Consider the following 21776-nt stretch of genomic DNA (forward strand, 5'->3'; position numbering starts at 1 on the left):
TCTGACCTCCATTGGAGTCAATAGATTTACTCTGGCATAACTGAGAGCAGAATTATGACTCAAACCACTTAGTTTGAGATCACAAGAACATGCAGAGGTTCCTGGGGCCTGAGTCTCCTCTCACATTGGTTTTAAACAAATTCGCGCAGGTGTGAGAGGAGAATCAGGCCCCTTACACTTTCTACACTATGCAGAAGTAACTCACTGTAGGATGACTGCTGGTGCACTACAATATCTTCTGAACTCCTGACTGTTACAAGCTAGTAATTAAAAAGAGCAAAAAGAAAATGTTTGCTGGTTAGCCCTAATGCTTCTACCACCTAATTTTTAAAAGATGAATTACTATCATTTTTTAAATGCTTTAAAATGTAGTCCAAGTTTGGGGCAGTTGTTCTCTGGGCAAGCTGTTCCTTCTGGTTTTATTCCAGCTCAGTCTTGAATTTATTTTTTCAGTGTTCATACTAAGCCATTCAGCATGACTTCCATTAAGGCCTCCTATCTTACACAATGGCTGGCAGACTCTAAAGACTTTAAAAGGAACAAATCTTTAAATTGAAATGCCAAATTGACTCCCTCTGAGCTGGATATGCTGCTGTTTTGGCAGTTTCAATCCAATCCAATCTGGGGTTTGGTAACCAGGTATAAATGATACAGAAACAGGCCAGGAGATTATATAATGAGCGAATGGCAGGAGCTGCTGTTGGAGCAGAACTAGCCTAAGCTTTCTACTGGTGGCTGTAGGTTTGCCACACTAACTTGTGCTATGTTAAGAGATTGGGAGGAATGATAGGGCCCGGTCCAGTCCTGCATTCCTTACACATCCCAAGCTCCCACTGATTTCAGTGGGAGTTTGAGATGTGCTAGGAGGGCAGGATGAGGTGTATGCAGTTGCCGACCTCAGAACAGGTTTTCAGGAAACATTTTCTCCATATCAGAGGCATAATTGTGAAAGGTAGTGAGCACCTTACAGTCCAACTCAAGTTAAGGGGAGTGGAGTTTGCTAAACACTCTTCAGGTTCAAGCCCCAGATGGGGGACTAAGGGATGTCCATAGTAGTTTGTATGCAATATTGAGTCCTCCTGGCTCCCTCTCCTCTGCCTTCTCCATGTTGTACTCATTAATCAAGTTCACCCCCCTCAGACATCCTCAGAGAGTTTCTATCAAGCCAGCCTGAGACAAGCAGAGCTGGAGCTGGGGGAAGGCAGAGGCACAGAGAGAGCTAAATTGGATTGGCTGGGAAAGAAGTTTGTCAGCTGCTAACCTCTCCGTTTGCCTGCCCCACAGTTCAGAGCAGCCCCAGCAGCAGGAAGAAGGTGTAGCCTAGGGTCTTTTATCATCAATGCAAATTCTTGGGACAGGGTTTCTAAAATCTGCGGCAGTCTTGGCAATATTGGGACTGGCTCGATGTAGCACACAAGGTTTTCCTCTTCAGGATCTTTAGTTCAGAACTGACTTGTGTCACTTGAGAGTGAGTTTGGTAGTCTCATCCCTTTGTGCAGCTCACAAAACCAACATCAAATTTGCCATGATTGGCAGCTGCTGCTCTGCGCTAAGGTGTCACAGGTCAGGATTAAGGTGCCTGGACCGAACTGACTGCGGGGACCCATAGCTGGGACAACAGAGAGTGTTACAGTACTGGAGGAAGTTGTACTTGGCAAAACTGTACAGGGAAACATATTGTGCTGCCTGGCTGTAGCCAGGACTTTTATCCCTTCCTCTCATGAGCACTGCATTCACTCAGTCACTTGAAAATAAATGTTATTTTGCAGAGATATTTGTTGCCCTCTTCTGCCCTGAAGAAGAACCTCTTTTGGTTCCTAAATTAAATACTATGCCAAGAAGAAAAACAGAGGTTACATTGAGAGACAAGTACAAATTATGTATTGGCAAATGGGTGTAAGTCACAGGGAGCCGAAGGAGTCTTAAGTAGCTGGTACCAGTAGCAAGGGAATCAGAAAAAGATATAAATTCCACAACTTAGCTCTTCTCTAGCCTCACTTAGGACTGGGCTACACCCAGACTTACACTGAAATAATAATAGCCGTGAATTAAAACCGATTTAGTTATTTCAGTTTTCAGAGTAGCAGCCGTGTTAGTCTGTATTCGCAAAAAGAAAAGGAGTACTTGTGGCACCTTAGAGACTAACACATTTATTTGAGCATAAGCTTTCGTGAGCTACAAAAGATATTTCAGTGCAATCCTCTGTGTTGACATGCTTATTTCAGAATAAGGCTGAAGTCAGTTTAGCTAAAGTCAGTAATTATCAACACTTAGACTTTCAGCAAAATAACTAAAGGAAATCAATTACATTGAATTGGTGCACGTTAGTATGTATATTAGCCTTTTGATTCAACTCTGAATATTGGCTTGAAACTCTTAATGATGGTAAAAATTATCCAGTGAATAATATTTGGGGACAAAATGTTTCTAAATTTAAGAATTTCACTACTTTCATGTATTGATTTTCCCCCTTCTCTTGTGAATTATTTTGTGTAAACCACTCAAGATAAGTTCATTGTCACAATCTCTATTGCCTTGGTGTTTTGGTGAAAGCTGTATTAAAGCAGTGTTCAGGATTGTATTTGTGTGGTTTAAACTATATTGCCCTTTGAAATTTACAGCCATATCTGTATTCTGCATTCAGTCTGTACTCTCATACCAGTTTATACCCATCCTGTCACCTGTAACTTTCCTGGCATTTTATGGGGGACTTCAAGTTGGGAGACGTATGCTGGAAGTCTCATGCTGCCAGTAGTTAATCATCATTAGAGTTTCTGAAAATTACAGATGATAAATTGTCTAACACAAAGGGTATTGCACCCAACGTGAGGTAACTGTTTTGGATTTCATTTTAATGGATAAAGATAAATTAATCACTGAATTGGAAGTTGGTGGTTGCTTAGGACCAATGATCTAACCTGATTACGTTCAACATGGGCAAACAGAGGACAGTCCCAACCAACCATATATAGATTTGGTACCTCAAATAGGCTAATTTCCCAAATCTGAAGAAAATTATGAGCAAAATTGATTGGGAGGAAAAATTTAGACAGGAAAATGTGAATGAAAACTGAGAGTTCTTTAAGAAGAGCTTATTAGAAGGCCAAAAAGCCATGATTCCACCATCAAGAAAGAGGACAACTTTGGTTAACAGACCATCCATGTTAAGTGGCAAAGTGAAGGCAGCAATTAAAAATAAAAAAGCCACACATAACAAATGGAAAAAGGGGGAAATAACTAACAACTGATATAATTTAGAAGTTGTGAAGTGTAGAAAATTGATAAGGAAAGCAAAGGTATCAGGGAAAAATCCATGGCTGGCAGGGCTAAGGACAATGAAGAGGTTTTTTTAAATATATTAGGAACAAAAGAAATCCTAACAATGGTATAGGCTCATTATTCAGTGGAGATGGTAAAATCGTTAATCGTGATTCAGAAAAGGCAGAAGTGTTCAGTAAAAATTTCTGTTCTGTATCTGGAATGAAGCAGGTTGATATACTCATATCACATGAAGATAATGAAGTACTTTCCAGTCCATTAGTAACTAATGAGGTTGTTAAACAACATTTACTGAAAATTAAATCATCAGGTCCAAATAACTTGAATCCAAGAGTCCTAAAAGAGTTGGTGGAGATGTCTGGCCCACTGATATTAATTTTTAACAAATCTTGGAATGCTGGGGAAATTCCAAAAGACTAGAAGAGTTCTAATGTTGTGCCAATATTCAAAAAAGGGCAAGAAGGATGACTCTGGTAACTATAGGCCAGTCCTGGGCAAAATAAAGAAAAAGATTGATAAAGAATTAAAGGATAGGAATATAATTAATGCCAGTCAACATAATTTTTATGGGAAATAGATCTTGTCAAACAAACCTGATTTCATTCTTTAAGGAGATTACAGGTGTAGTTGATAAAGGTAGCTGCATGGGTGTAATAGACTTTTGTAAGGCGGTTCAGCTAAAAAATTAGCATTAGTCAGTATCAATAAAGCACACCTTAAATGGATTAAGAATCAGCAAACTGACAGATCTCCTTAAAGAATGAAATCAGGTTTGTTTGACAAGCCCTATTTTCCATTAAAATTATGTTGACTGGCATTAATTATATTCCTATCATTTAATTCGTCGTTGTTCATCAATGGGGGTGTCTCTACTGGGGTTCCACAGGGGTCAGTACTAGGCCTGTTGCTATTCAACATTTTCATCAAATCATGTGGAAATATAGAATCACAGTTGATAAAATCTGAAGATGATAAAGGTTGGTGGAGTAGTAAATAATCATGAAGACAAGGCAGGTAGAACAATCTGGGTCCCTTGGTAAGCTGGGCCCATTCAAACAAATTGTGTTTTAACAGCCAAAGTAAAGTAATGCACCTAATTACAAGGAATGCAGGTCATACCTACAGAATGTATCCAGGAAAGCAGGGACTCTGAAAAAGGTTTAGGGGTCGGAGTGGACAAGCAAGTCAACATGAGCTCCCAATGTAATGCTAGGACAAAAAGGCAAATGTGATCCCTAGATATGTAAACAGGGGAGTAGGAATAAGGAGATGATTTTACCTCTGTAAATGGCACTAGTGAGACAGATACTGGAATACTGTGTCCAGTTCTGGCGTCCACATTCTTAAAGGACTGTTGAGAAACTGGAGAGGGTGCAGAAAAGAGCCACAAAAATTATTCGAGGGCTGGAAAAAATGCCGTACAGAGTTCACTCTGATTTAAAGAGCTCAATCTGTTTAGTTTATCATAAAGAAGATTCAGGCCTAGTCTACATCTAAATATGTCCCTCTGGGAAGTAAAAAATTCAGACCCTTGAGAGATGTAGTTAAGCTGGCCAAGCCCTACTGTAGACACTGCTAGGTCGATGAAAGAAATCTTCCATCAGCCTAGCTACTGCCTATTGAGAGGTCTACACTGCAGCGCTACCGGACCGTAACTGCAGCGCTGCAGCTGTGGTGTCGTCACATAGACATGCCCTGAGAGGTGACATGATTACAGGGTATAAGTACCTTTGGGGAGAGAAATACCAGGGATTAAAGAGCTGCTTAATTTAGCATAGAAGGCTATAACAAAAACCAGTGGCTGGAAGATGAAGCCAGACAAATTCAAATTAGAAACTAGGCACCTTTTTAAACAGTGAGGGAGATTATTCATTGGAACAAAATACCAAGGGAAGTGGTGGATTCTCCATCTCTTGATATCTTGAAATCAAGAATAGATGCCTTTCTGGCAGATGCTTTAGGCCAGGGGTGGCCAACCTGAGGCTGAGAAGGAGCCAGAATTTACCAATGTACATTGCCAAAGAGCCACAGTAATAAGTCAGCAGCACCCCATCAGCTCCCCGACCCCACTCCCAGCACCTCCCACCCACTGGCAGCCTTGCCAATCAGCGCCTCCCCCTACCTCCCAATCAGCTGTTTCGTGGTGTGCAGGAGGCTCTGGGGGGAGGGAGAGAGCGAGGGCCTGGCAGGCTCAGGGGAGGGGGCAGGAAGGGGTGGAGTGGGCGTAGGGCCTGTGGCAGAGCCAGGGTTTGAGCAGTGAGCACCTCCTGGCACATTGGAAAGTTGGCGCCTGTAGCTCCAAACCCGGAGTTGGTGCCTGTACAAGGAGTCACATATTAACTTCTGAAGAGCCACATGTGGCTCTGGAGCCACAGGGTGGCCACCCCTGCTTTAGGCAAACACAAGTTATTGGGCTTAATGCAGGGGTAACGGTGAAATTTAATGACCTGTGATATATCAGAAGTCAGGCTAGATAATGACTGTATGAATGGCTTGCTTTGAATGACTGTAATTTTTTAATTATTATAATTAACCATAACAGTGAGGATAGTAAAAGCTAGAATGAATCTTAAAAGCTTTTAGACTGTGTAGGTCATTACAAACATTTTTTCCCAGAGTAGATTTCCCAGGCTTTGTAAGATAGCATTGTGTGCTCAGTGCACTGTCCAAGTACAAACAAAACAATTTGATGCCAAAACTTGGGCTCGGTGAGACAAACCATGCTGCTGAAGCTTCCATATTCCAGATGAGATGTGAAACGAGGCCCTAACCCTTTGTTGTTATTGAGGATCAAATGGCACTTTATGTAAGAATAAAGGTATTAACCCTGGTGCCTTGGCCAAATTACAGTCTACCTCCCTAAACTCCTGTGTTTTTAGTTGAACATTATATTCTTTATTTCCTGTCCCAAATTATTGTATAGTGTTGCTGTGTGCTGCTAAACTGCTCTGTGTTCCCTGAGAGGCAGCTGCAGTGCCAAGAGAGGCCGGTCCCGAGCTATCTGGTACCCAGTGGTGAGCTGGAGCCAGTTCGCACTGGTTCGCTGGAACCGGTTGTTAAATTTAGAAGCCCTTTTAGAGGGACAACCGGTTCTAAAAAGTCTTCTAAATTTAACAACTGGCCAAAAGTGGCGCCTTAGGCGCCACCTCCGAGGGTGCTCCAGGGCTGGAGCACCCATGGGGAAAATTTGGTGCATGCAGAGCATCCACCGGCAGCTCCTTGCCTGGCTCCAGCTCATCTCACCTCCGCCTCCTCCCCTGAACGCACCACCTCGCTCTGCTTCTCCGCCCCCCACCCCGGTTTCCCGTGAATCAGCTGTTTGCGCGGAAAGCCTGGGAGGGCTGAGAAGCAAGTGGCAGCTTTGCGCTCAGGCCCAGTGAGGCAGAGCGGAGGAGAGCTGGGGCAGGGGGGCGCGAGGAGGACTGCCCGCGCCGCAGCAAGTAACCCGGGGGGAGGTGCAGGGGAACCACTTCCCACCCCAGCCCACCTCACCTCCTGGGCCTGAGCGCGAAGCCGCTGCCTGCCTCTCAGCACTCCCAGGCTTCCTGTGCGAACAGGTGATTCGTGGGAAACCATGGGGGGGGAGAGGCGGAGAAGCAGAGCGGGGCAGCATGTTCAGGGGAGGAAGTGGAGGAGGAGTGGAGGTGAGCTGAGGCCGGGCGCGGGGCGGGGAGCTGCCGGTGGGTGCTCTGCCTCCACCAAATTCTTCCCGTGGGTGCTCCAGCCCTGGAGCACCTAAGGCGCCACTTTTGATGTGATCGGTGGGGGAGTGGCTGTTCCCCCTGCTCTCCCTCTAGCTATGCTACCCCACCTCTAGGAGTCAGAGGGACCTGCTGGATGCTTCCTGGGAGCCGCCCCAGGTAAGCACCACCGGGACTCCCCACCTCGCCCCCCCGCAGGTCCCTCTGGCTCTTAGGGGTGGGGTGCGGTGGGCACCCACTACGGTGGCCCACGAGACCCTCCTGCCCGGTTCTGGGGGCAGTCAGGGGACAGGGGAGGAGGTTGGATGGGGCAGGAGTCCCAGGGGGCGGGGGTGGGCCACTATCCCCTCGTGGGGTGAGGAGGGAACCGGTTGTTAAGATTTTGGCAGCTCATCACTGCCGGTACGCTTCCTCACTGTAATGTTGTGCAGCTTGCTTAATTGTTTTTGGCAAAGTGCTTGGAGATATTCAGAAGTGCAAAGTATTGTCAGTGCTAGTGAACACACTCCTAGTTTCTGGTGCATATTAACTACTGGCACACCGCTAATATGGCCCACTTGCTTTAGCCTGGAACTGAGCATAATGAATATAAGTGGGGTCAGTATTCCTCCAAAATTAATATACTTCTGTCTTTATTAATTTACATTTCTTCCTGACCATTGTGAACCACGTGTTAATCAAAGGACTGAATGTGTTCAGTCTGCTGTCATCAGGATAGTGACTCTTCCCAGTAGAATGACAAGCTTCATGTAAATTCTCCCCCCAATAAAATCCTAAACAAGTTCAGATATCAACCTGTTTAGTGAATATATAAAAAACCCGTCCACAAGAATCAACAAATCTGTAAAGATGTGGAGCTGCAAATTTACAACATGCTTATTTTTTATTATATGGTATTTTTTCCATACAATGGGCTTAATGTATCTAATGCAGTGTGTCCAGTACATGCAAAATGCTTCATAGCCAATAAATCTATGAAGGCTCTGTATCCAGCTCAGCCATAGACTTGCTATATGATCTTGGTAAAGTCACATAAATTCTGTATATTTCAGTTTCCCCATCTCTAAAATGCAGATAACAAAACCTCAGAGAGGGATTGTGAAGCCAAATTCACTAATGCTTATAAAGCTCTTTGAGAGCCTTGCATGGAAGTGGTTTAAAAGTGCAAAGTATTAAAGAAGACGAGACTCTAATGTTCTTCTTTTTAACCCTGATCTTTGAATTTCCACACTCACTTTTGCATGTGCATCTATTAAACCCACTAGAGTAGGCTTGCACCAAGTTCGGTTGCACACCCTAAGCACTGTGACAAAGTTCCTGCTCTACGTTGGTGGTTCTTGCGTTTATTGGTGGATTTGCTCGTCTTGGAGCTTCACAGCAGCCCTCAGCTTGGCCATTTTTCTGAACCCACAGTCCAGGTCGACTCCTCCTGTGTCTGACCAGGAGTTGGGAGGATTTGGGGGAAACCCGGGCCCGCCCTCTACTTCAGGTTCCAGCCCAGGGCCCTGTGGAATGCAGCTGTCTAGAGAGCCTCCTGGAACAGCTGTGCGACAGCTACAACTCCCTGAGCTACTTCCCCATGGCCTCCTCCCAACACCTTCTTTATCCTCACCACAGGACCTTCCTCTTGGTGTCTGATAATGCTTGTATCCCTCAGTCCTCCAAGAGTCTGTGTTCTCACTCTCAGCTCCTAGTGTCTCTTGCTCCAGCTCCTCACACGCACACCGCCAAACTGAAGTGAGCTCCTTTTTAAAACCCAGATGCCCTGATTAGCCTGCCTTAATTGATTCTAGCAGCTTCTTGATTGGCTGCAGGTGTTCTAATCAGCCTGTCTTAATTGTCTCCAGAAGGTTCCTGATTGTTCTGGAACCTTCTCTGTTATCTTACTCAGGGAAAAGGGACCTACTTAACCTGGGGCTAATATATCTGCCTTCTATTACTGTCCTATAGCCATCTGGCCCGACCCTGTCACAGCACCAAATGATCTTATATTCATGTACAAAACAACTGTGCAGCCACTTTTGTGTAATAAGTTGTGCTTACAAATGGGAACATTCAAAACCAGAATGTGGCTTCGGACTGGCTAAAATTTTGGCCTTAAATGATTCAGTTCCATACCTTCTAATAGCTACTGTGTTGAAACTGTTGATTCTATTTTCTGTGGCCAAGAAATATGCGGCAGCATTAAGAGGTCCTTCTATCCATGTCAGTCCCTATCACAATGTAACATACCACCAGGTGGTGTGCATTAATACTTAGAGTGAAATTGATAGGAAACAGAGGGACTTGGAATTTCCATATTTACTCACACGCAGGTGATGAGACTTTGGAAGTGCCCAATACCTGATACTTTCAAAGAAGGCAACCTCACCCCAAAACAATCCTTTCTCTCCTCTTTCTGATGATGGTGATCAGTTTACGCCCTAGAGGATGAAGCTGCATTTCCTTTGTATCTCTTTATTTTAGCTCCTAGAACTGAGGATTTTATTTATGCCTATGCCACTGATTAATAACCCTTATTTTTAAAAAAGATGGAATTATACTAAGGTGTGACAAGCTAAAGCACATGATGCAACCCACAGTCCACAGAAAAGTTTCACGGATCTTCTCTCTCTCTATTTCCTGACTTCCCTAAGCTATGGACTGCCATAGATGTTCAGCTACAAGGATGATGTGAAAATAGATTATCCTGCTAGTATTCTTTGACTGTGGCTGTCTCTCAGCAACTTGCTTTCCAGTGACACTCTCACCCCTTTTTCCTTATTGGCTTCATTCATAAAAGGTTTGCATTTTACTAACACGGCTGCTACTCTGAAACCATTTTTTAAAGCTAATTCTCTAGGAGGGTTCGGTAGTGATGTAGAATCTAATGCAGTAAGGTCCATCTTTTCATTTAGCCTGCTTAGCCAGAGGCACAAGTGCATCAAGTGACTTGCACAAGATTGCTCAGTGAGTCAGTGACTGCTCTGGGATGAGAATCAAGATCCTCCTAGCTCTTCAGTCTTTTGCACTAGTCACCAAATGCAGGACTGATATTAATCAACTGTTAAATGAAGCTTGCTGTGTAGTTTGTACCTTCATTTGAGAGCTGCCGTGGTAGTTCTTGTGGAACTTGCCATGGGAAACTATGAAAGATGTAGTCAGTGTATTATTTAGTATGCACATATACACCCACAAATGTGCTAGGTGCTTTACAGACAAAAGCACAACACAGCTCCCTGTTGGGAAGAACTTTGCTAAAGCTCCAATGCTACAGGCTGTTCCAGGCAAGAGAACCCCAGTGGGGAGCCCCAAGGTTTCTGCACGGGTGGCTCCTTGTACCCATGTGAAATAGCTTTCAGCTGCGGGCCTGAATGAACAAGTCACAAAGGAATGGGGAGAAGGAAGGAATGTGAAATAAGATTTTTAATTATTACAATTTTACTTATTTTCTTTTTAAAAAATCCTTTAAAAACTAATTCCTGGTCCTTACTACTACAGGGATTATTGTTACTGAACCTGTATCAAACGCCTGCCCCTTCCCCCTGGATCCAGAAATAGCTATCTAAAGATACATTAGATAAATGTGATAAATGGCCTAATTCACTTAGGAGCCTAAATCTCATGGGGATTTGAACTCCTAAATCACATAGGTGTTTTTGAAAGTTTTACCCATTTTCAGCTAGTTTAGGCCCCCAGATAAGGTTGGTATGAAAGAGGAGTTCTCATATGACCAGAGACAATCTCAATATTTGTTGAGGACCATGTGAGATGCATATGAATTAGGGCTGTCAAGTGATTAAAAAATAATTGTGATTAATCACATGATTAAAAAAATTAATCGCGATTAATCACACTGTTAAACAATAATAGAATGCCATTTATTTAAATATTTAATAACTTTCAATTGGTATTCTATTGTTTAACAGTGCGATTAAAAGTACAATTAATTGCCATTAATTTTTTAATCACAATTAATTTTTTGAGTTAATCGTGTGAGTTAACTGCGATTAATCAACAGCCCTAATTTGAGATCATTGTACCTGCAGAATGCAACAGTGGGAACTGTACATGCATCTATCCTTTGTGTGCGTGGACACACCATTGGTATGCACAAATCCAGGGTTTTGCACATGCAAAGGGTGGGTATTCATTTTACTAAATTCACCCATTTTACTCGCCTTTGGAAATGGGGGCCAAACTGTCGATGTAAACAAGGTACCCTTCTCCTGTCCTGCTAGAAACCAAAACACAACAGCCTTGGTGCTTGTGCATTAGACCCAGAAACTGAAACAGACTATAATCAGGAAATGAAACTCGCTAGTGTAGTTTGAAGCTGAGGGAAGTGGTAAGAGTAAACAAAAAGGGCAAAAATGTCAAGGTGGACATTTGGGGTGAAATCCTGGCCCCACTGAAGTCATGGCAAAACTTCCATTGATTGAAATGGGGTGAGGATTTCACCTTAGATTTTAAAAGTCTTTTAATTTTAATAATAATAAATGCAGGCAAAGACTTAAACACAGAAGATATTATGACCATGCCCACTTAACCTGAAAATGGTCCAATGTAAGTGGCATTGCTTATGTAATCAGAACTGAAATAATCTTTTCTTGAGCTATTTCCATGCCATAGTCAGCTCAGGTGCTGGATTTGATGACTTCTCCAGGCCCCTTCCTGTCCTGTGGTTTCTATGGTTCTATAAGGACAGCCATATAAGGAGTGTCCTCTTCCCCAGCAATGTATGTCATAATGCTAGGGGACAGACACTGAGTGGGGCACAGCAGAGATAAAGGTATAAGAAGCCTTTCCCGCTGTACACCATATCCAGGCAGTATTCTATTTCTGTGCTATCCCAAGTGCAAAGATGAGCCCTCCTTGTACCCCATGGGACAGGGCCCAAATTGGGAGAGGAGAGTAGTGATACTCCCCCAAGCTCCACCCACAAGCCAAGCTCTGCCTACGTGGAACACCAAAATGAACTACCACTCACAGCAGGTTGAGCAGGTGTTTAAAATATGATCATATTTGCTCTGGTGGGTTCTGTCTCAGCTACATACAGGATTTGTGTATGTCGGGGCAGGGCCAGAACAAGACAAAGGTACAACAAACAGACCCCACTCCCAGAGCCATGTGATGTCAGAGTCTCAGTTATCATTTAAAAAAAAGCCAATTGTTCTAGCCCATGTAACTGCAAGAAAAGCTTGAAAATGTGACATAGCTGATGCAATGACAGGCTCCAGCAGAGGGAGAAGCAGCAGCCATTAGAACTTGGAAGTAAGCTGCCTGGCACCACACTCTCCACCAGAGCAGACAAGTGGCTGATTGTGGGTCTTGTGTCTGGATGCCCCACGGGGCTTTGCAGGATTGGCTGCCTCTTGGTGGGGGTCACATAACCACTTGACCTCTGTTCTTCCCCTCTGGCCTTTTGGCTCTACAAGTCAGATTGAAGGGGGAAAAGGTTGTGGTGTCTCCCAAGCAACAGCCACTTGCATCACCAAAAAGAGTCATCAGTAGATTGTGGAGATCTTCATAATAAGCTCGTCTCTCTCCTTCCTGACATGCTCTGCTCAGCAGTGAAATAGTTAATGCTGAAATATAAATCATCATACCTGGACATCGGTGTTAACACTCCACTGAGAATAATGTACCCATTCATACCTCTCAGTGTGCTATGGGCTGTCTGCAGACTCAGCCAGACATCTCCACACTTGGGTCAAGTTTTTAAGGATTTCTTCTCAACTGTAACAGCTGAAGACTTCAAAAATAAAAAAGGAAAGCCGAGATTCTGGAGCACAAGGCACCAGTCTCAAAATAAGTAATGGATCCCTGGCCTGGGCCAGTTAGAATCCTGCCTGGGGGGCAATGAACATAAAAACGGCCATACTGGGTTCAACCAATGGGCCATCTAGTCCAGTATCCTGTCTTCTGATGGTGGCCAAAGCCAGGTGCTTCAGGGGGAATGAACAGAACAAGCAATTATCGAGTGATCCATCTCATCATCCAGTCCCAGCATTTGGCAGTTGGAGGGTTAGGGTCACCCAGAACATGGGGTTGCATCCCTGACCATCTTGCCTAATAGCCATGGAACTTATCTAATTAATTTTTGAACCCAGTTATATTTTTGAGTTTCACAACATCCCCGGCAATGAGTTCCAGAGATTGACTGTGCACTGTGTGAGGAAATACTTCCTCTTGTTTTAAATCTGCTGCCTGTTCATTTCATTGGGTGACGCCTGGTTCTTGTGTTATGTGAAGGAGTAAAGGGAGACTATAGGTGGGGAGAAGGACACACTTCAACATTCTAAGGCATGGTGGTACAGCTGTGCTCTCCCTGAGACACAACCTCTCCCAGAGCTGTGGTGTGGCACTGTGGCTACATACACCCAGTGCAAGCCCCGTGAAGTACAATCAAGACCTGTAAGTGACAAGCTGTTTCCGCATCAAGGTCTCTTCCCTGAGGAACTGCTACAATTGAGATTGTACATTTAAAAAGTGAAGTGAATCATTCTGTTCCTTGCAAACTAAGGGGTTGCTACATCCACATCCTCCCCTTCCCCCCTGCTCCCAACATTGCTGCACTTGTGGAGGCAGCAATATCCCAGAAGGGACTCAGTAGGGGAAAAACAAGTGGTACTATCCCCCTTGCCCTCCACAAAGGGAGGGCAGCTTTAAATTCCAGCAGGGGCCTAACAGGTAGAGGCAGCATGGGAGATAAACTGGATCATTGCATCCCCTGGATGGATTCCTTAGTCCTGCCCACTTACAGGGCTATGACTGCCTGCTCCAGGTTCCTCCATTGCAATGATAGCTTGCCCTGGTGTACCATTGCTCACAGCTGATTTTGTCCCCAGGATCACTTAGCTTGCAGAACATAGGCAGTGAATGGTGTTCCTACCTCTGTTTGCCAGAAGCTGGGAATGAGCGACAGGGGGTGGATCACTTGATGGTTACCTGTTCTGTTCATTCCCTCTGGGGCACCTGGCATTGGCCACTGTCGGAAGAGAGGATACTGGGCTAGATGGACCTTTAGTCTGACCCAGTCTGGCCATTCTTAGGTTCTTAATTGAATCCTAGATTTCTCACTTCACCTACAAGTTTTCAAACTCCCCTGATGTAATATGTTAGTTTCGTCAGTGTTTATCTGACTGGATCCATGGACCCCAGTAACTCGGGGAGCCCTTTCTGGTGGTTTGCAGGACAAACAGAAGAGATGGAGATTGCAGTGGGGAAGGTGGGGTACCAAAGAGACTGGGAGAGCGGAGCATGGTTGATTCACAAGACTATACCGTGTAATTTTCTATAGAATGAGGCTGCCCTGAGCACACCCCCCTGTGTAGGATGGCTGTTGGAATGTATCTCATTGCTGCTTTGTATTTTTCCATGGTTACAGTCTCTCCGTGTAACACACTCTTCCCGACTGTACTCCTGTATTTTCTCCTGAATAACAATACTTAACAGGTAGTAGGGTATTTCAATGTTACTGTTTCTCACTGGCCAGTCCCCTCCCTCTGGCCTTTTCCCAGTGTTATTGTCCAAGTCTGGGCAGCTGTGCCTTCCCCCCACTATTACTCTATCTCTCTCGGTACAGAGCCTCTCCCCGGTTATTGTATCTCTCTCTGCACAGTCTCACGCTGTGTGTGTCTTACGCTGCCTGTTCAGGAGGTGTGTTTCCCCCAAACTACAGCATTTCTCTCTGGACACTGCCCATCCTCTAGGATGACAGTCCTAGGCTCTCACAGCGTACCGTGCCCAGGCTGACTGTCTCTCTTGTTAGAAAATGGATGGGCTCTGTCTGCTCCTACCCACACCCACTCTCCACACCGCGCCTGTCTCTCTGCGTCCCCCCACAGTGTGTGCGTGCCGCTGTCCCGCCCCCCGCGATGTGTGTCTGTCCCACTGCCCATGTCACTCCCTGCTCCCCATACGCGGTGTCTGCCAGCCCCCTGCCCCACAGCCCCACATGCACAGTGGGGCTCACCCCGTCCAGCCCACCCGTGCTTCCTCCCCAGCAGTGTGTCACCCCACCCCTTTGTCCATCCATCCGTCCCTACAGCGCTTCCCGCTCTTCACCCCAGTGCCCCCCGCCGCGTGTCACCCCCCGTGTCCGTCTGTCTGTCCCAGCCTTGCTTCCCTCTCTCACCCCAGTGCCCCCCGCCCTGGGTCACCCCCCGTCCGTCTGTCTGTCCCAGCCTCGCTTCCCTCTCTTCACCCCAGCGCCCCCCCGCCCTGGGTCCCCCCCCCGTGTCCGTCTGTCTGTCCCAGCCTCGCTTCCCTCTCTTCACCCCAGTGCCCTCCCGCCGCATGTCACCCCCCCTTGTCCATCTGTCTGTCCCCGCCGTGCTTCCCTCTCTTCACCCCAGTGCCCCCCCGCCGCGTGTCACTCCCCCGTGTCCATCTGTCTGTCCCTACAGCGCTTCCCTCTCTTCACCCCAGTGCCCCCCCGCCCTGGGTCCCCCCCCGCGTCCGTCTGTCTGTCCCAGCCTCGCTTCCCTCTCTTCACCCCAGCGCCCCCCCGCCCTGGGTCCCCCCCCGTGTCCGTCTGTCTGTCCCAGCCTCGCTTCCCTCTCTTCACCCCAGTGCCCCCGCCGCATGTCCCCCCCCTTGTCCCTGTCTGTCCCAGCCTGCTTCCCTCTCTTCACCCCAGTGCCCCCCCGCCGCGTGTCACTCCCCCCGTGTCCTGTCTGTCCCTACAGCGCTTCCCTCTCTTCACCCCAGTGCCCCCCCGCCTGGTCCCCCCCCGTGTCCGTCTGTCTGTCCCGGCCTCGCTTCCCTCTCTTCACCCCAGCGCCCCCCGCCCTGGGTCCCCCCGTGTCCGTCTGTCTGTCCCGGCCTCGCTTCCCTCTCTTCACCCCAGCGCCCCCCCGCCCTGGTCCCCCCCCCGTGTCCGTCTGTCTGTCCCAGCCTCGCTTCCCTCTCTTCACCCCAGTGCCCCCCCGCCGCATGTCACCCCCCCCGTGTCCGTCTGTCTGTCCCGGCCTCGCTTCCCTCTCTTCACCCCAGCGCCCCCCCCGCGTGTCACCCCCCCGCGCCCCCCGCTCCCCCCGGGTCGGGAGTGACGCGCTCCGCAGCGCCAGCCCCTCTCGGCGGGCAGCAGCTGGTTGTCAGCCGCTCCGGAGCGCGGCCGGGCCAGCGTCCCTCCCGGCCCCGCACCGAGCCGCCGGGCTGGCGCAGGCCGGCAGGCCCCAGGCGCGGCCCCGGCCCCGGCCCCGGCCCCGCAGCAGGTAGGCAGCGGGCCCGGCTCCCCGCGGCGGGGCGGGGGAGAGGCGGCCGGGCTGTGCGGGGCTCCGGCGGCCGCCGCGTCCCAGTGCGGGGCCGGGGGGTGTAGAGCGGTACCCGCGGGGTGGGGGGGGCCCACAACTGCCCCCTGCCCGGGCCCGCGGGGACGCCCCGCCGGCTGGGGGGCAGGCGGAGTTCCGGGCCACCTGGCCCGCGGGGGAAAGGGGGTTGGGGGCACAGCGGGCGCGGGTGGTTGTTGGGGGGGTGTAGGGGGCGCTGGGGGTGGGTTGGAGCGAGTTTGTTGGGGGTTCAGGGTCACGGGGAGTTTGGGGTGCACACAAGGCACGGGGAGTTGGAGGGGTTTGGGGGAGTGCACAGGGATCACTGGGAGTCGGAGGGGGTTTGTTGGGGCGCACAGGGGTCGCTGGGAGCTGGAGGGGTTAGTTTGGGGTGCACAGGGGGTCACTGGGAGTTGAGGAGTTTGTTGGGGTGCAGGGGTCACTGGGAGTTGGAGGGGTTTGGGGGAGTGCACAGGGGTCACTGGGAGTTGGAGGGGCTAGTTTGGGGTGCATGGGGTCTGGGAGTTGAGGAATTTGTTGGGGTTGCAGGGGTCACTAGGCGTTGGAGGGGTTAGTTTGAGGTGCATAGAGGCACTGGGAGTTGGAGGAGTTTGTTGGGGTGCAGGGATCACTGGGAGTTTGGGGTGCACACAGGTCACTGGGAGTTGGAGAGGTTTGTTGGGAGGCGCACACAGATCACTGGGGGGGGTTGGATGGTGCTAGTTGAATGTTGCCCACTTCTTGGGGTTGGAGGTGCACGCAGGTCAGTGGGGTGAATGGTGTTTGAGTGGAGGGGTACGCGGCTCATTAGCGTGAGTTGCAGCGAGTTTGTTGGGGTGTGCTCATGATGTTGGGGGGATGTTTGCACAGGTCACTGGGGTTGGTTGATGGAGGAAGTTTGTTGGGGTACGTTGGGTGCCTAAGCTCAGGTCATTGGGGTTGTTTGGGTGCATGTGCACAGGTCGTTGGGGGTTGGACTGGGCTAGGGCTGGACCGGGCTGATGGTGAGGGGGTGAGTCCTGGTTAGGTGGTGGCAAGGGCTTAGCAGGAAGGGTCGGATGTTGGGGATCAAGGATTTCATGGCGGGTGCCATGTGTTGAGGGGTTTGCATGGGAAGGGGTGTTTTGGGGGGGTACCCTGCACCGTAATGCATTGCTGTGGGGAGGGGTTGCCTAGCGGGGCTGCAAGGGGGAATTGCGGAGTACGGTTGTGGTTGCGGGGCGCATGGCGAGTGTCCTGGGCCGGTTGCGGGGTTCCACGGGGTGTGTGTGCACCGCTCGGCATAGGGGCGTGCAGAAAGCGTGGTCCCGTTTCTGCCGGGGGGGGGGGGGAAGAGAGATCGCCGTTTTTTAAACTCCCCCTCTGCGTTCTGATTCCATCTCCCCCGGTTTCAAACCGAACCCGGCTGGCGGTGGCTGCTCCTCCCTCCCTGCTCCGCTTTCCCGGGAAGTTCTCATTAGCGTCTCTAATTAGCATTATTCCTGGAGAAAGGTTAAGGTTAGAGCGTCCTTCCCTTATCGGGAGAGCAGCCTCCCCCTTCCCCGGAAGAGCACAAAAGCGCAGAAAGAAAGTGGGAGGAGGCAGATCAATGGGGGAAGCTACAGACCCATTAATTCACAGGGAACCTTTCTCCCTCCCAGAAACATCGATTTTCCCTTTCACTGGTGCACAGGGCACGAGAATAATATCACGCTGCTCCTAGAAGGGGCTCAGGGCTTTAACATTTCGCTGTCTCTGCGCTTGATTTTCCTCCCATTTCTGGTGAGGGATTGTACTGGAAATAGCTTTCTCCCTCGAGGTAAAGCCCTACTTATGGGTCAATCCCTGCTTCATGCTGAAACCCCTGCCTACCAGGGCTGGAGCTATTTACACACATGCTCAGACGGATTTGCCTTACTGATCTATTTATTTACATATATTTGGATGAGTATAAATGGAAAGAATGAAACTTCCCTCCTTTCAGAGTTCACATTTCATACTGCATAGATCTGAGACGCACCTGTGTGTTTCAGAGTAGTAGCCGTGTTAGTCTGTATTTGCAAAAAGAAAAGGAGTACTTGTGGCACCTTAGAGACTAACAAATTTATTAGAGCATAAGCTTTCGTGAGCTACAGCTCACTTCATCGGATGCCACGGATGCACCTGTGTGTGTAGACACTACATTGGAAATAATGTTACAAACAAGTAAACAGCCTTTTCACTCTTTAGGCAAACAATTATTTTCTGTATTTGGCTCATATTATACAATGGAAACAGGCTAGTCAATTTCACTTGTTCATAGTTTCTAGCCAGTTTCATTTCTACACTTTCAGGCATTAGCCCAATATTCCCTTGTGGTTGGTGGGAAACTGGGGGGGGGTGGGGAAGGATTGTTGGAGTCTGTTCTTGCACTGTTTGCCATTGCTATGAAAATATATTGACCAACATGTTCCTATTGATTATATATTGTGCAAAAATATGTTTTCACAAAACTTTCAGTTTGGGTCTAGAGTGGACCTGGCAACATCTCTTAATATCTATATACTCAGCCCATCACATTTTTGATAATTTTTTTTACTGTATCCATGGAAGACTAAAGTATCCTTTCATTCTGAGCAATTTATGGGCTAGGAGGTTTAATCGTGTCCTTTCATATAAAATCAAATACTTGTTTGATTTTGATCAAGTTCTGTTTCCATGAAGGTGGATTGAAGACTTGCACCTTAAACAGTATTCAGGCATATATAATGTTAATAGTACCTGGCCGTAGCTGTAGTTGCTTGGAAAATTCACGCGGTTTTTCAACCTTTTTTCATTTGCGGATCCCTAAACATTTTCAAATGGAGATGCAGACTTCTTTGGAAATCTTAGACATAGTCTGCGGATCCACAGGGGCCTGCGGACCTCAGGATGACAACCACTAAGGGGCCTGCGGACCTCAGGTTGGCTGTTCAGCACCTCCCAAATGAACAGCAAGAGCACCTGAAGATTCCACCCAGCCCCAAGGGCAGACATTCAGAATCTGTTGCAAGAATGCCTACTCCTCCTTGCCTTGGGTAATGACATCTGGAATGTGCATGTGCTGTTTAGTAAGTCTCTTTTGGGGTCTTTTTCCCCAGAAGAAAAGAAAGTTCTTGGGAAGGAGGGAAAACATAAGACAACAGAGCTCATGAATATTCCCTTTTCATGTAAATATTCAGCTAGGTCTCATCTCACCTGATTTAAGGAACTAGTAAGAATGAATTCTTATTTTTTCCATGTCCTAGCAAGGGCTAAGCAGCTTCTTTCCCCTTACTCTATCACACAAGATCATTTTCTTCTAGGGTGTAACAGGATTTACTCTAACTAAGAACTCTAGTCAACCTGATAGGAAGGTTTCAGAGTAGCAGCCATGTTAGTCTGTATTCGCAAAAAGAAAAGAAGTACTTGTGGGCACCTTAGAGACTAACAAATTTATTAGTTAACTGATAGGAAGGGCATTCATAATATAGTGTTGGTTTGTAATGTATAGAAATAGTTACCAGATCTCATGGATTCCTAACTTTAAAAGTGAATTGAATCAGCAATCCTTTAGCTTTGTTGGGCTCTGTGGTGCATTCTTTGGCTGCTACAATATCCAGTGCCTTTGACCTGAGGAGTTTTATCTTCCATTATTAAGCCTTTCTGTGAACTGAAGTGGTTAAGTTAGGGTCAGATGTGGTTCAGTACCTTCTTGGCATGCTCAGAAGACTGTGTTTAATGCTTGCTGACATGGAGATGAGGCTACCCTTTTGGTAGAGTATTCCCCAAGACTGATACTACCTTCAAGGTGGCCAGTGGGAGGTGCCGTCCTTCAAGACAATATTCTGGTAGCATTCTCCCAAGTTGCTACTGCTGATGTGTACAGGTAAAGCAGCTACAAAGGCAGGCAACTATGCCACATTGAGTTGGTTCTAAAAAAGGTGGCTGACTTTACTGTAAAACTAACACTGGCATATGGTGACTGTGCTTGTCACCTGTCTGATCAAGGTTGAGCAACTGGTATTTCCATTGAGGTAAACAATCACTACCCTAGATTTTGGTTTCTGGAGTCCACAGAAAAAACAGGCCAGGGTAGTGTGTCATGCAAAAAAGTGGGGATATACTTCTAAATAAATCCAGATAACCTCAAAAAGAAAATAAGCAACACAGCAACAACAGTTCTCAGATCCTGGAAAATAAATTGTATATAGAGGGTGTAACTGACTTTGGAGGCATTTGCAAACCAGTTCCAGAGAAATTGAGCCTACCTGTAAAATAAGCAGGTTACTGATTTCGCCTGCATATATTTACAAGACATGGTTATAAGAAGAGCTTTCCTACTCTGCTCAGTTTCAGCCTGTGGGTGAAAGGTTGTTCTTTAACAAGTTCTGAAGAGAAAAGATTTTATTCATGAAAAAGGGAATCATTGTCTGGGTGATTAAAAAGAAAAGGAGTACTTGTGGCACCTTAGAGACTAACAAATTTATTTGAGCATAAGCTTTCGTGAGCTACAGCTCACTTCATTGGATGCATTTGGTGGGAAAAAAAACAAAACAATGTGATTAAAGCACAAGATGGAGTTCTGCGATCTAGGTTCTTTTCCTGGATCTGCCACCAACTCACTCTGAGGTTTTCAGCTAATCACTGCAGCTGTTGGTGACTCAGTTTCTTCAGTTCTGAAATAAGAATACTATTGCTCTAATTCAAAGAGAAATGGTGGGGTTTAAAATTTATGAATGTTTATAAAGTGCTTGAAGATTCTTGAATGGAAGGTACTATAGATGTGCAAAGTATTAATATTGCTCATGCATTTTCTTTTGCTAACTAGAATACATGTTTAGATCAAATCCATCTGTAGAGCAGATGTGAATATTGGACTGGAGATAAGGAGAGTGGTAGTGATGTTTTCCCAAGTCCCTTGCTGTACCTGGAGTCCTTGTTCAGATATTTGGGTGTGGCCCTGTGAATATACCCGACAGGCACTTGCTTTGCCTTTCAAGAAAGGAGCTGCACGACTATTTCATGACCCCTAATCATTCAATCCCATGAACACTAGAAATGAAGCAATAGAACTTTACTGCAGTGTGAGAAGCTCTTCCTGAGAGCTGGAAAGGGGAGGGATAAGGGAGTGGGAGGAGGAAGGTTAGGTTAGGAAGGAGGGAGCAAGAGAAAGAAAAAAAGAAAGATTGTGCTAGCTGATTAGGGCAACTGCTGTCGCTTTCATCTGTGTCATGACTGGCATGGTACGGGTGAAGAGAAGGCAAATCTGGAGCCAGGCTGTGGTAATGGACTGTGTTCTTTTTTAATGAAAGTTTCATTTGAAGTTTGTTTACAGGAAAGAAGAAATTAGCGGAGAGAATTCTCCTGAGAATCCAGAGAGGAAAAGAATGAGCTGCCTGACTCACAGGCTGAAAGGGAGGGGAAGGGCAGATTATTTACCGTATTGCTCTGAATTGTTGCTGGTGCTACTGTTCAAAAATTTCACTTAATCTGATGAGACTTCAATAAGTGTCTCCACAGTCCAGTCACAGGATTGGTATTCAGAGCAAAATTAAGGGGATTT

General features: G+C 47.1%; 1 protein-coding gene across 3 annotated transcripts in view; it reads left to right on the forward strand.

Annotated features, from left to right (window-relative positions):
* Window positions 1–21776, forward strand: part of NOL4L (nucleolar protein 4 like) — a 100753-nt gene that overhangs the window by 44371 nt on the left and 34606 nt on the right. The window contains exon 1 of one of the 3 annotated variants that reach the window (XM_038369926.2): window positions 16014–16180. The exons of 1 other annotated variant lie outside the window; for it this stretch is intronic. Coding sequence is in view for 1 of the 2 variants with exons in the window: in XM_038369924.2 (XP_038225852.1) it covers window positions 21445–21495 (51 nt within the window). In the remaining variant the exon portion in view is untranslated. Of the gene's footprint in view, window positions 1–16013; window positions 16181–21371; window positions 21496–21776 lie in introns of those variants that run through there. One more of the 3 variants, XM_038369924.2, reaches the window with a different exon arrangement.

Source organism: Dermochelys coriacea, chromosome 13, assembly GCF_009764565.3.
Source record: "Dermochelys coriacea isolate rDerCor1 chromosome 13, rDerCor1.pri.v4, whole genome shotgun sequence".
NCBI lineage: Eukaryota > Metazoa > Chordata > Testudines > Dermochelyidae > Dermochelys > Dermochelys coriacea.